Source organism: Heteronotia binoei, chromosome 11, assembly GCF_032191835.1.
Source record: "Heteronotia binoei isolate CCM8104 ecotype False Entrance Well chromosome 11, APGP_CSIRO_Hbin_v1, whole genome shotgun sequence".
Taxonomy (NCBI): Eukaryota; Metazoa; Chordata; class Lepidosauria; order Squamata; family Gekkonidae; genus Heteronotia; species Heteronotia binoei.
Window position 1 is genome coordinate 8,273,191 of NC_083233.1, and position 15,436 is coordinate 8,288,626.

Sequence of the window (15,436 nt, forward strand, 5' to 3'; positions counted from 1 at the left end):
CATTTTAAAAACAGCTCCAGGAAAGCAAAAGACTGCCACACCAGGTTCCGATTCAGATCCTTCCCTGTTCTGCTTTACAAGGAAGTGATACTTTAAAAAAAACAAACACAAGGGAACATTTAAAACAACAGCAACACATAACCCCACCAGACGCACACAGATCCGGATGTCCTCCTCTGCCCAGAATGTTGCACAGAACCTCTCTAGTGCCCCAGCAACCTCTCCCTTTAGGGGAGGGATGGTGGCTTAGTGGTACAGCATCTGCTTGGGAAGCAGAAGGTCCCAGGTTCAATCCCTGACATCTCCAACTGAAAAGGGTCCAAGCAAGTAGGCATGAAAAACCTCAGCTTGAGACCCTGGAGAGCCGCTGCCAGTCTGAGTAGACAATACTGACTTTGGGAAGCATGGTGGCTCAGTGGTAGAGCATCTGCTTGGTAAGCAGGAGGTCCCAGGACCAATCCCCGGAATCTCCAACTGAAAAGGGTCCAGGGCAAGTAGGTGTGAAAAATCTCAGCTTGAGACTCTGGAGAGCCGCTGCCAGTCTGAGTAGACAATACTGACTTTGATGGACCGAGGGAGGTCTGATTCAGCAGAAGGCAGCTTCATATGTTCCCACTACTCGCCTCCTCCAGACATTCAGGATGAAAGATTCAGGCACATCAGTCTTCAAATACCTCAGGGTGATATTTCCTATCCAGAAGTCAAGTGTGGGGCCAAGGCCTGGCTTTGAAGGCTCTCCTCATGAAACCTTTAGAAAGTCACATGGTCTGGAATTTCACAATTGCTGACAAAGCTTTTTCCCCCACTTACTTCTCACAAGTGTGCTTTGGGGGGAAGAGAGAGATCTGGGGTTTGCTCTTTTACCTTGTCCTGATCTGGATGGTCCAGGTCAGCCCCCATCTCCTCAGAACTCGGCAACTAAACAAGGAGGGCTGGGCTGGGAAGTCACCAGTGATGTCCAGGGTGGCCATGCAGAGGTAAGTCATGGCAAACCACCTCTGTTCCTCTCATGCCTGGCATGCGTCAGGGACAACTTGACACCACCTCCTCCTTAGCTGTACACCACAATGCACCTTGGTGCCAACCACCACTTTCTCCATGCCCTCCCGAGCACAGGCAACTAGGCAAATGCAGGAGCTGGGCAGGAGTTCTTCTTCCGTGCTTGGCATGTGGAGTAGGATTATGCTGTTGTTATTTTCTATACCCTAGAAGATGGCTGCCCTGGCCTGGAAAGTCCAAGGCTAGCTCGAACTCATCAAGATGGGAGACCACTCAGAGGCAGGCAAGGCCAAACCACAGCTGCCCACCTCTTGCCTTGGAAGCCTCACGGAGTTGCCATCCCTCAACAGCACCTTCCACCACCATTTTGGTTTTGGTTTTAGCTGGGGATGCTCTTAAAATTGAACATGAACATATGAAGCTGCCTTATACTGAATCAGACACTTGGTCCATCAAAGTCAGTTTTGTCTTCTCAGACTGGCAGCGGCTCTCCAGGGTCTCAAGCTGAGGCTTTTCACACCTTTCTGCCTGGACCCTTTTTAGCTGGAGATTCCAGGGATTGAAGCTGAGACCTTCTGCTTACCAAGCAGATGCTCTACCACTGAGCCACCGTCCCTCCCCAAAACAAAGTATTGTCTTCTCAGACTGGCAGCGGCTCTCCAGGGTCTCAAGCTGAGGTTTTTCACACCTATTTGCCTGGACCCTTTTTTTGGAGATGCCAGGGATTGAACCTGGGACCTTCTGCTTCCCAAGCAGATGCTCTACCACTGAGCCGCCGTCCCTCCCCAAATTCTTGTAACCGAGAGGAAAGGTGGGATATAAATGGTTTTAATAAATATAATAAATAAATATGGTTGGCAAGCAGATGCCAGGAGCGACAGCAAAAAACGAGACAAAGGCTGCAGCACACAGTCAAGAAAGGGAAGGAACGGATGAGAAAGGCTCACCTGCCAGCTGGCTGGCAGTCTCCCAGCAGTTCCTGCTGCTGCCAAGGGCACCTCACCTGCCACCCTCCTCTGCAGCTGCCCACCTGTCCTGTTTCTAGGAGCAATTCTTTCCTCACGTTTGCTACGCAAGAGCCTTTTTCACTGCAAATGCCGGGGAGCAAACCCTGGGCTGCCTGCTCGCAAAGCACCTGCCCTGCCGCTCAGCTGCGGCCTTCTATGCCACCACTAACCTGCTCTCAAATGCGCAAGGCACTGACCCCTGTGCCACAAGCGAGGCCTCAGGCTTCTTCACTGGAGAGGCCCTGCCGCTCTGCTTCTTACCGTGATCTTATTCTCTGTGCTGAGGGGAGCTGAGGGCTCCAGGCCCAGCTGCAGCCGGCGCTGCTTCTCGCAGTAGGCCTTCCACGTCTCCTCGTTGAACCCGTAATTGAAATAGTCTGAGAGGTCAGCACCTGGGAAGAAGCAGAAGACGTGAGGGGGAGGGTCCGGAGGCCTGAGCAGCCACAGAACGGGTGGGGGGTGGGGAGAGATGGCAGAATGGTTGGAGTTTGAAGCAGAAAAACACTTTTTAAAAACTCTTTACGTAAGAAGGCATAAGAGTGTTACAGAATTTTATATTAATATTAGGTAGTCTTCCAGGTTATTTAATTACGTCTTGCGATCGTGATTATTGTTTTTCCTCCTCGTCAGCCTATTTTGGTTTTAAATTATTTGTAATTTGTTTCGTATATACTGTCTTGAGCTTAAGACTGTTGGTCAAAGAAGCTAACAAATAAAAGGAAAGGAAAACTAGCCAAGCAGGGCGACGCTCATCCGTCATTTTCTACTTGCAGTGATTTTTCAACATTCTCAACAAATCCATCTCCCTCCTGAATTGGCCCAGTCCCCTCCACCACCTCATGCGCCTACACATGCAGACCTGTTCTCAAGTCTTCACATTGTTCCTACAGAATTTAAGACTACTGCAGAGGAATTAATCCCGGGTTTGTACAGTGAAAAGCTGCAACGAGCTGTCAGTGTGCACTGCTACACAACTACAAAGCTCTTACCTAAAGCAGGCCCACAGCCACAGAGGGGGGACCTGTGGGGGTCCTGGCCAGACTTCTGCCCTCCCAACTCAGGGCCTCTAACTGGTGGCCTTTGCTGCCCACCAACATGGCCACTGCTGCAGCCTCCTCCCTCCCTACCATCCAAATTGTGTGGGAGAGGCGGCAGAAGCATGGGGAGTCTGGCGGTTGCTTCTGCCACTCCTTCCATGTGATTTGGATGGGGGAAGGAGGGGGCGGTCCGTGCTTGAAGGCAGCCCCTGCCAGTGATTCAAGTTGCAAGGGAGGGCCAGCAAAAGCAGCCAGCCCAGGAGGGAAGGTGGGAGGCACAGAATTTTTCGGTGGGAAGGGGCTTTTAAAAAACCCAAGTGCCTACTAAATTTTTTTTAAAAACCCTCCAAAAAACAACACCACCCCCCTAGCTATGCCCCTGACCTGAAGTGGTTACCATTTGGGGCACTTTACTCCCTGAAGCAATCCTAAAACTTTCCCCGGGAAATGCAGTGGTGACAGTCAATGCTGGCAAATGTTGATCTTACCATGGCTAAAGCTGCCCTCATAACCCTGGCCAGGGCAGGCGGCCCCACACAGCAGAGAGGGGAGCTCCCACAACACCTCCCGACCCCAACCATGGCCAGCTCTCCAGCAGGCCCGAGACAAGTGGGGATATCAACAGCCAAAATCTTTAGATATTCAGCTTCTCCTTACTACAGCAGTGTCAAGTTAGCAGTAGCCAAAGGACAAGATTTATTTTATTTGTTAGATTTATATCCCGCCATTCCCACAAGGAGGCTCAAGAAGAAGATGAAGAAGATATTGGATTTATATCCCGCCCTCCACTCCGAAGAGTCTCAGAGCGGCTCACAATCTCCTTTACCTTCCCCCCCTCACCAGACACCCTGTGAGGTAGATGAAGATATTGGATTTATATCCCGTCCTCCAGAGTCTCAGAGTGGCTCACAATCTTCTTTACCTCCCCCCCCCCCACCAGACACCCTGTGAGGTAGATGAAGATATTGGATTTATATCCCACCCTCCACTCCGAAGAGTCTCGGAGCGGCTCACAATCTCCTTTCCCTTCTCCCCCCACAACAGACACCCTGTGAGGTAGATGAAGATATTGGATTTATATCCCGCCCTCCACTCCGGAGAGTCTCAGAGCGGCTCACAATCTCCTTTACCTTCCTCCCCCACAACAGACACCCTGTGAGGTAGATGAAGATATTGGATTTATATCCCGCCCTCCACTCCGGAGAGTCTCAGAGCGGCTCACAATCTCCTTTACCTTCCTCCCCCCACAACAGACACCCTGTGAGGTAGATGAAGATATTGGATTTATATCCCGCCCTCCACTCCGAAGAGTCTCAGAGCGGCTCACAATCTCCTTTACCTTCCCCCCCACAACAGACACCCTGTGAGGTAGATGAAGATATTGGATTTATATCCCATCCTCCACTCCAGAGAGTCTCAGAGCGGCTCATAATCTCCTTTACCTTCCTCCCCCACAACAGACACCCTGTGAGGTGAGTGGGGCTGAGAGGGCTCTCACAGCAGCTGCCCTTTTAAGGACAACCTCTGCCAGAGCTCTGGCTGACCCAAGGCCATTCCAGCAGCTGCAAGTGGAGGAGTGGGGAATCAAACCCGGTTCTCCCAGATAAGAGTCTGCACACTTAACCACTACACCAAACTGGCTCTCAAGGCAGGTCACATCAATATTTTCAAACATTAAAAACCAGTTATCACCACAAATACTTAAGACAGTTAGAAGATGGCAAAATATACATTATGTCACAGCCCTAACAGCTGGATCGATGGTGGAAAGGCGAGTCATGGCAAGAGAATGATGCCACTCTGCGTGGGCAGTTTCCAGCAGGGAGGCCAAGGGGCTGGGCCTCAGCCACCTCAACCAAGGGCTTGGCAGAACAGCTCCATTTTACAGGCCCTCCCAAGCTGTAAGAAGCCCTGCAGATGGGGAAGAAGCCATGCCTCAGCCTTGTGGCATTGCCCAATCTGGCGCTTTTTAAAAATTACACTTTCTGCAAATGTTAACAGTGTGAAAATTAAAAAAGAAATCTGACCATTCCAGACTATCCAGATAGAGTCTGGGCCTTCTCAGAGAACACATCGCCAAATATCATGGCTGCCAAACAGTTTGCGAATTAGTAAGCGACCATCCTTAACTAAATGAGAGTTAATACACTATGTCCGTGTGTGCGTGTGAGGCACTGGTCCTTGGTATTTCAGGAGAAAAAGTTAAAGATGTTGACCAGCGAATCCCTGACATTTACACAAAACCTCACTTAACTGTTAAAAGACATCAGCAACTTGTTTTGCACAGTTCAAAAGTTAACATGATTATTTTACTGTTTATGATCATCTAACGGTGCTTCTGTGATCTGCATTAGCAGATGGTTAAACCTGGGCAATGGTTAAAGTATCTTTTTGGGCTCTGTTGCTCAAGGTTAATGCCTTAAAACAGGGAGCCATGGCACCCACTCACACCTCTGCTGGCCCCTGCCAAGTATTTTCAGAAAGTGGGCAAGGCCAGAGTGGGCTTTTACCCAGCAAGGCTTTGGGCAGGCCACTGGAGATATGATTGGCTGGTCAGATTTTCAAAAACTGCTTTCGTAGCAGCTGTCACCACAACAGAAGGATCTCCAATGTATGACTGAAGGGAAGCTCTGGCAACCATTTTGTGGCTGGCTCCCCCTCCTGCAGCACCCATTTCATGGCTGCACCCACCACACTTCATTAGATTTCCAAAGGTGTCCACAGGCTAAAAAGGGTTGAGGATCTCACCTTAAAAAATGACTTGACTTTGGCTGATGGAGAGAGAGAAGAATTTCCTCCCCTTCCTCTCTGCAGCCCCCTCCCCAACTCAACAGTCCCAGGGAAAATCCTTCTAGGGGTCAGAAGGCACTGCAGGTAGGGTTGCCAGCCTCTAAGTGGGGCCCGGAGACCTCCTGCAACTGATCTCTAGCTGGCAGAGATCAGCTCCCCTGGAGAACATGGCTGCTTTAAAGGGTGGACTCTAGGGCAGGGGTGGCCAACAGTAGCTCTCCAGATGTTTTTTGCCTACAACTCCCATCAGTGCCAGCCATTGGCCATGGTGGCTGGGGCTGATGGGAGTTGTAGGCAAAAAGCATCTGGAGAGCTACCATTGGCCACCCCTGCTCTAGAGCACTGTACCATGCAGAGGCCCCACCCCCAAACCCCACCTTCTCCTGGATCCACTCCTGAAGTCTCCAGGTTTTTTCCAGCACAGACCTGGCAACCCTGTCCATGCAGGAGCCAAGAGGAGTGCAGGAAAACTAGCACACTTCCCGGGTCATAAACCATTCATTTGATCCTGACTTCCACAGGCTGAAATGGGTCACGTCTTCCTGCCCATCCACCCTGCTCCCCGCAAACCCCCACCCCTAGCACTAGTGAGGAGATACAATTTTTTTTAAAAAAAGAAATCTACTGATAATATTTACCACAAGAAACTCTGAGGCCCCACCTGGTTTCCTCCATGGTTTGTCTTCAAACGATTCTAAATCCACTTCTATTACAGGCAAGCCGTTTATATTTCCCGCAGCCTCTAAATCAATACCTTTGGGCTGCAGCTTGGCTTTGAAGAGAGAGAGAAAGACACAGGCCATTAGTGCCGAGACTTTGCCTCCTATCCATTCGTTTCCCTGCTGCAGAAGAAGAAGAAGAAGAAGAAGAAGAAGATATTGGATTTATATCCCGCCCTCCACTCCGAAGAGTCTCAGAGCGGCTCACAATCTCCTTTACCTTCCTCCCCCACAACAAACACCCTGTGAGGTAGATGAAGATATTGGATTTATATCCTGCCCTCCACTCCGAAGAGTCTCAGAGCGGCTCACAATCTCCTTTATCTTCCTCCCCGACAATAGACACCCTGTGAGGTGGGTGGGACTGGAGAGGGCTTTCCCAGCAGCTGCCCTTTCAAGGACAACCTCTGCCAGAGTTCTGGCTGACCCAAGGCCATTCCAGCAGGTGCAAGTGGAGGAGTGGGGAATCAAACCCGGTTCTCTCAGATAAGAGTCCGCTCACTTAACCGCTACACCAAACTGGCTGCAGAAAGCCCACTGCTCTTTCCCCAGCCGAGGCTTCCGTGGAAGTTCTTCTTCCTGATGTGGCTTCTTATTCTTCAAAAGAGCTGTGGACTTGGCTGACCTGACTCAGGGGGGAGGGAGAGCGCAACTTGGCTCCCAGGCTGGCCACATTTTGGAGCTAATCGGCCAAGACACATCATGACATACAGACACACAAAGTTGCCTCATATTGAGTCATACCCTTGGTCATACCCCAGGTCAGCATTGTCTACACAGACTGGCAGCAGCTCTCTAGGGTCTCAGGTTAAAGTCCATAACATCACCTACTTGCAGATTCTTTAACTGGAGATGCTGGGGATTGAATCTGAGATCTTCTGCATGCCAAGAAGATACTCTGACCCTGAGCCATGGTCCTGTGGTATTAAAATGGCCCCCAAGCAAAGCTCCGTTGTTTTTTCCCACTGTTCATTTTAGACTGTAGAATTCTTGGGGGCAGCAACCTCTCTACTTCGGAAACTCCAAACCACCACAATATACTATAAAAAGTATTGTTATTTAAAATAAAACAGATGCATCCAAAAGCTGAGGAACACACCAAATGGTTTGGATTCTGTAACCGTTAGGTGGATCTGTAACTGGTTGACAGATTGCACCCAAAGAGTGCTTTGTGAATGGTTCCTCATCCTCTTGGAGAGGAGTGACAAGTGGAGTGCCTCAGGGATCTGTCCTGGGACCTGTCTTGTTCAACATCTTTATAAATGATTCGGATGAAGGAATAAAGAGAATGCTTATTAAATTTGCAGATGATACGAAATTGGGAGGGGTTGCAAACACAAGAAGACAGAAACAGGATACAGGATGGTCTTGACAGGCTGGAAAACTGGGCTAAAACCAATAAAATTATTGTTAACAGGGATAAATGTAAAGTGCTGCATTTAGGTAGGAAAAATCCAATGCATGGTTATAGGATAGGGGAGGCTTGTCTGGGCAGTAGTTATGTGCGCAAAGGATCTAGGGGTCTTAGTGGACCATACGCTGAACATGACTCAACAGTGTGATGTGGTGGCTAAAAAGGCAAATGGAATTTTGGGCTGTATCAACAGAAGTATAGTGTCCAGATCACGTGAAGTGATGGTATTGCTTTACTTTGCTCTGTATTGTGTTCAGTTTTGGGCACCACATTTTAAGAAGGATACAGACAAGTTGGAACGGGTTCAGCAGAGGGCAACGAAGATGGGGAGGGGTCTGGAGACCAAGTCCTTTGAGGAAAGGTTGAAGGAGCAGGGCATGTTTAGCCAGGAGAGGAGATGGCTGAGAGGTGATATGATCACCATCTTCAAGTACTTGAAGGGCTGTCATATAGAGGATGGTGTGGAATTGTTTTCTGTGGCCTCAGAAGGTAGGACCAGTACCAATGGGTTAAAATTAAATCAAAAGAGTTTCTGGTTCAACATTAGGAAGAACTTCCTGACCGTTAGAGCAGTTCCTCAGTGGAACAGACTTCCTCGGGAGGTTTTTAAACAGAGCCTAGATGGCCATCTGACAGCAGTGAAGATCCTGTGAATTTAGGGGGAGGTGTTTGTGAGTTTCCTGTATTGTGCAGGTGGTTGGACTAGATGACCCTGGAGGTCCCTTCCAACTCTATGATTCTAAGCAAACTGGCCACTGGGCAACGCAATGAAATTTAGCAATGAAGAGCTGATTATAAGAAGAACTAGTTGATGAGGTGAAAGTAGTCAGCACCCTAGTACTAATGACCAGGGCTTTTTTGGTAGCAGGAACTCCTTTGCATATTAAGCCACAGACCTCTGATGTAGTCAATCCTTGAAGAGCTTACGGGGCTCTTAGTACAGGGCCTACTGTAAGCTCTTGGAGGATTGGCTATATCAGGGGGGTGTGGCCTAATATGCAAAGAAGTTCCTACTACAAAAAAAGTACTGGTAGTGACCATGTAGTTTTGGAATTAACAGTCTTGGGGAAGGGAAAATCTGCATGTAATCAGACATATAGGTTGGACTTCAGGAAAGGAAATTTTGGCAAACATGGGTAGAAGTACTTAAGGAGAAGGGAGTTCAAGAGGGGGTGGGAGTTTCTTAAAAGTGAAATATTGAAGGCACAATCAGAAATTATTTAGAAATATTGAAGGCACAATCAGAAATTATTTAGAAATATTGAAGGCACAATCAGAAATTAGGGGAGGGACGGTGGCTCAGTGGCAGAGCATCTGCTTGGGAAGCAGAAGGTCCCAGGTTCAATCCCTGGCATCTCCAAAAAAGGGTCCAGGCAAATAGGTGTGAAAAACCTCAGCATGAGACCCTGGAGAGCCGCTGCCAGTCTGAGAAGACAATACTGACTTTGATGGACCAAGGATCTGATTCAGTATAAGGCAGCTTCAGATGTTCTTCATATGTTCATATTCCTATGAGAAGGAAAAATAGGATGAGCCTACAGAAGCCAAGGTGGCTCCATATACAGGTTTCTGAAAACTTGAGAAATAAAAAAGACTCACTTAGGAAATGGAAGGAGGGTCTTATAACCAAGGATGACTATAAATAAATAACCAGTGCTTGTAGAGGGAAAGTCAGAAAAGCTAAAGCTCAGTATGAGCTTATGATAGCAAGAGATGCTAAAAACAGCAAAAAAGGGTTCTTTTTTGGATGGATGCAAAATTTTAAAGAACAGATACCTAGGCAACAATGTGCATGACTGTGAGGAAAATATATCAAATTTATAGCCAGGCAGACACTAGAGAAAACTGATACAAAATATTTTAGATGGTATATAACTGCAAAGGAGATTGAGAAAGCAGAGAAAATCTGCAAAGGAAAACGCTGGAAATGTGAAGAGAAGGATGGGACCTTTTTCATACGTGGTGGACTTATAAAATATTGGGAAGAAATATACGAAAAAATGCAGAACATATTAAAGTTTAAATTCCCCATGGAAGCTACCAGGTGTTCTGGCTAAGAAACTACCAAAATTTTAGATATTCAAATTCATGGTCAGTGACCAGAATTATTTACGCAGGAAAAAGGAAACTTCGATGTCTGTCCATGCTTAGAAGAATGGGAAAATAAACTTGCGGAATATGCAATAATGGCAAAATTAACAACCTATTTAAGAAACAGGTCAATTACAAAATTTGAGGAGAGATGGAGTGCGTACCATGCAAGCAGGAGACTAATTTAGAATGAGAAGCAGGCTAAAACACTGCATACACATGTGTGGTCATGAAATAGAAGCAGAATAAGAAATTGTTTTAAATTAACATCTTGAAAATAAATGTGTGTAAGAAAGTGGACTCAGGGGATAACATATTTTCTTAATTTCCTTGTTATGAGAAACACAACAGACCTTCCTACTGTCTTTTTGTCATATTATCTGCCTGTAAAATTATTATGATATATATAACAGACCTTCCTTTGTACTTTGATATACTGCCTATCTTTAAAAGTTATAACAAGTATGTATAAGTGGCGAAAATATGTATTACTGAATGAAACCAATAATGTAGTTGCAAAATAGATTAGTTTTGAAATCTGAAACCTAAAATGTTGAATATAAATGTACCCCAACAGAAATAAGGACTATTATATTTTACAAAAAAAGTCTTTAAAATGATTAATGACATGGACGTTAGGAACAAATATTTTGTTTTATACACTCTGTTAAGTATAATTGTCCTTGAAATACACAACTGTTATATAATCCCTCTTTTCCTTTCTGTATCTCCTCTGTACTATTACTTTGGTTTCTAAAACAAAAAGGAGATTCAGCACCGAAGGAGCTACTTTTGGTTTCATCCTAGAATGAAGTGGCTGAATCAACAGAGAGAGAGAGAGAGAGAATCCTACAAGCACAAGGCAGCACGGTTACAATTAACAGTGACTCAAGGGGTCTTGAATGCCAGTATTAAATCCACTTCCCAGGCTATGCATCTGCTTGTGGACCTCCCTCCAAGCACGAGGACTGCCCTTCAAACCCTTAAAGGCCGCAGGGGAGCCAGGTATTGGAGGCTAGAACAAGAGCTTAACTGGGGCGCGAGGTGTGCTCTGGGACCCACACTGTCAGGCCTCTTGACATTGAAGAAGTTGGCGACATTGGATTTATATTCTGCCCTCCACTCTGAATCAGAGTCTCAGAGCAGCTTACGCTCCCCTTTATCTTCCTCCCCCACAACAAACACCCTGTGAGGTGGGTGGGGCTGAGAGAGCTCTCCCAGAAGCTGCCTTTCAAGGACAACTCCTACGAGAGCTATGGCTAACCCAAGGCCATTCCAGCAGCTGCTAATGGAGGAGTGGGGAATCAAACCCGGTTCTCCCAGATAAGAGTCCGCTCACTTCACCACTATGGCTGACCCAAGGCCATTCCAGCAGGTGCAAGTGGAGAAGTGGGGAATCAAACCCGGTTCTTCCACATAAGAGTCCGCACACTTAACCACTACACCAGACTGGCTCTCTTGTGGATGTAGGAATCTATGTGAGGCACTTGGACATTAACACAATAACGCTGTGCCAACAGCTACTGCCACATGCCCAGAGCCCCAGGAAGGAAGCCGAGGAGATGCTGCTTCCTCCACTAGATGGGTGATAATAAAGGCAGAATAACATGACCAGTACCTGAGGCAGAGGCTCCATAACCTCGACCTGTTTTTAGATTCAGATTCATTGGAGTTCCCCTAGAAAGAGAAAGAGAAAAAATTTGGTTGCCACAATGGGTTCCCTTTTGTGGTAAGTGACAATATTTCATGATGACTGAGAGGTACTTTTGAGCAGACTGAAGGGAGAGGGTTCGCTGGTCCTTCACCATAAAGCCTCTTCCACATAAGGATCAGCACAAGTCTGCAATGTGCAATTCTGAAGAATGCTCCTCTAAGCATAAAGATCCCATCTGTACTGAGGCCCACTCTTTTGTTCCCTTCCCTCTCATGTGTAAGTTTTCAGTTTGGAGGAACCCTTAAAGTACATAATGCAACTCCCCCTCCTGTTCTCAGAAGTGGTGCAGCCTGAGTTAAGATTAACTACTATTGGGAGTACTGTTCCTGTCTCACACAGTGGCTGACCAGTTCCTCTGGAGGGCCAACAACAGGGCAGAGAGGCCGAGGCCTTCCCCTGAGAAGAACATCACAAGGGCCCTGCTGGATCAGACCAGGGAGGGTCCATCTAGTCCAGCCTCCTGTCTCACACAGTAGCCAACCAGTTCCTCTGAAGGGCCAACAACAGGGCAGAGAGGCTGAGGCCTTCCTCTGAGAAGAACATCAGAAGAGCCCTGCAGGATCAGACCAGGGAGGGTCCATCTAGTCCGGCCTCCTGTCTCACACAGTGGCCAACCAGTTCCTCTGGAGGGTCAACAACAAGGCATAGAGGCTGAGGCCTTCATAAGAACATCAGAAGAGCTCTGCTGGATCAGACCAGTGGTCCACCTAGTCCAGCATACCATCTCACACAGTGGCCAACCAGTTCCTCTGGAGGGTCAATAGGGCACAGAGGCTGATGCTTTCATAAGAACGTAAGAGCAGCCCTGCTGGATCAGACCAGTGGTCCATCTTCTCCAGCATCCCGTCTCACACTTGGCCAACCAGTTTCTCTAGAGGGCCAGCATTACAGCACAGAGGCTGATGCCTTCATAAGAACATAAGAAGTGCCCTACTGGATCATGCCAGTGGTCCACCTAGTCCAGCATCCCGTCTCACAAAGTGGCCAACCAGTTCCTCTGGAGGGCCAACAACAGGGCACAAAGGCCAAGGCCTTCATAAGAACTTAAGAGCAGCCCTGTTGGATCAGACCAGTGGTCCATCTAGTCCAGCATCCTGTCTCACACAGTGGGCAACCAGTTCCTCTGGAAAGTCAACAATACGGCACAGAGGCTGAGGCCTTCATAAGAACATAAAAAGAGCCCTGCTGGATCAGACCAGTGGTCCATCTAGCCCAGAATCCTATCATAGAATCATAGAGTTGGAAGGGACCTTCAGGGTCATCTAGTCCAACCCCCTGCACAATGCAGGAAACTCACAAATACCTCCCCGTAAATCCACTGGATTTTCATTGCTGTCAGATGGCCATCTAGCATCTGTTTAAAAACCTTCAAGGAAGGAGAGCCCACCATCTCCTGAGGAAGCCTGTTCCACTGAGGAACCGGTCTAACGGTCAGGAAGTTCTTCCTAATGTTGAGCCGGAAACTCTTGATTTAATTTCAACCCATTGGTTCTGGTCCTACCTTCTGGGGCCACAGAAAACAACTCCACATCATCCTCTATATGACAGCCCTTCAAGTACTTGAAGATGGTGATCATATCATCTCTCAGCCATCTCATCTCCTGGCTAAACATCCCCAGCTCCTTCAACCTTTCCTCATAGGACTTGGTCTCCAGACCCCTCACCATCTTCGTCGCCCTCCGCTGGACCCGTTCCAGCTTATCTATATCCTTCTTAAAATGTGGTGCCCAAAACTGAGCACAATACTCCAGGTGAGGTCTTACCAGAGCAGAGCAAAGTGATATCATCACTTCATGTGATCTGGACACTATACTTCTGTTGATACAGCCCAAAATTGCATTTGGGCTGTATCTCACACCGTGGCCAAACAGTTCCTCTGGAGGGCCAACAAGAGGGCACAGAAGCTAAGGCCTTCATTAAAAACAGCCCTGCTAGATCAGGCCAGGGGTTCATCTAGTCCAGCATTCTGTCTCACACAGTGGCCAACCAGTTCCTCTGGACAGCCAACAACAGGGCAGAGAGGCCGAGGCTTTCCCCCTGATGTTGCCTGTTGGCTCTGGGATTCAGAAGTTTGCTGCCTTTGAATGTGGAGGTTTCCTTTATACCCTCAATTTCTCTTCCAATCTCTCACAGAATGGAGCCATTGTAGCTTAAAGATCCAGGATAACAACCTGTGAGGACCCAACTACATGCTAATTACTCCAGAGTGAGCCTGGTCATCTGTTCAAAAGCCCACTGACTCCTTACAAACATGTAACTGTTTCTCAACATCCTGTGCAGATGGTCAGAGGATGTAGAAATTCACACGGGCAATGGGAGTGTGTGACGGAGGGGGCAGTGGATATGCTCACTATGCCCCCCACCTCACATCCATAGACTTCAATGGCCTATGTCCAGCCACACGGATCTTGAGCATAACACAGCCCTGCCTCTTCCAAGTGGAAGCCACTCCGTAGGCTCCTCAGGAAGACTGATGTCTTTGCCAGAGTTGCTATAGAGACAGCAGAGATGGCAGAGACTGAATCTGGGACCTTCGGCAAGCATGGCAGGAATATGGCCTCCCTGAACAAGCCCTGGACACAGCCTGCTTTGAGTTCATGATGTGGAGAAATAAAGTAGTAAATTAAATCCAGAAGCAAAGCCTGTGGTGGGGGGGAAAGAGGGAGGGAGAGAGGCAGAGAGAGAAGAGAGAGAGAGAGAAGAGAGAGAGAGAGAAGAGAAAGAGAGAAAAGAGAGAAAGAGAGAGAGAGAGAAAGAGAAAGAGAGAAAGAGAAAGAGAGAGAAGAGAAAAGAGAAAGAGAGAGAGAGAAAGAGAGAAAGAGAGAAAGAGAGAAAGAGAGAAAGAAAGAAAGAAAGAAAGAAAGAAAGAAGAAAGAAAGAAAGAAAGAAAGAAAGAAAGAAAGAAAGAAAGAAAGAAAGAAAGAAAGAAAGAAAGAAAGAGGCAAGAAGGCAAAAGGTGCGTACATGTAAGACGGCGCTCCTGTTTTGATGTTGCCCAATGGTGACTCTGATATCATCATCATCACTGTCACTCTCGCTCTTCGCCACTAGGAAGAGCCTGAAACAGACACACAACAAGCATGTTTTTCATCAGTCCCTTCTTGTTCTCTGATGTTCACAGTTCAATGCCAGCGCTGTAGTATTCAATAGCATTTTTGAATGCTGGATATCATCAGGACTGCTTCCGGATATTCAGAATTCCAGGAAACTCTCTCTGCTTTCACCCTGCTTAAGGCCTCAGTATTTCTTCTAAACTTGGGCAAGAAACTTCACCACTTTGTCAAGGACTCTGGTGAGACTGGGCATGTTCCTTTAAGCTGGGTGTAGGACCCAGGAGCAGTTGTTTCCTCTATGCTGAGTTAGTGTGAGCTAGTTCACAGTTCTTTAGCCTCCAGCTCACACAATTTTGTCTTAGCTCAGGAAAAAAGGCCCCAGAGCACACTAATTTACGCAGTAGCTCACAGCTCTCATGCCAGTAGCTCACAAAGTAGAATTTTTGTTCACAACACTCCACAGCTTAGAGGGGGCAATACTGCAGTCCAAGCTCTGCTCATGACCTGAGTTTGATCCCAGCGGAAGCTGGGTTTCAGGTAGCTGGCTTGAGGTTGACTCAGCATTCCATCCTTCTGAGGTTGGTAAAATGAGTACCCAGTTTGCTTGTGGGG

General features: G+C 47.5%; 1 protein-coding gene across 1 annotated transcript in view; it reads right to left on the bottom strand.

Annotated features, from left to right (window-relative positions):
- Nucleotides 1–15,436, bottom strand: part of LOC132579555 (pre-mRNA 3'-end-processing factor FIP1-like) — a 56,087-nt gene that overhangs the window by 23,278 nt on the left and 17,373 nt on the right. Inside the window, 6 exon segments of the mRNA XM_060250008.1 lie at nt 2,268–2,398; nt 6,495–6,605; nt 11,676–11,734; nt 14,736–14,767; nt 14,769–14,810; nt 14,812–14,829. Of these exon segments, the coding sequence (XP_060105991.1) occupies nt 2,268–2,398; nt 6,495–6,605; nt 11,676–11,734; nt 14,736–14,767; nt 14,769–14,810; nt 14,812–14,829 (393 nt within the window).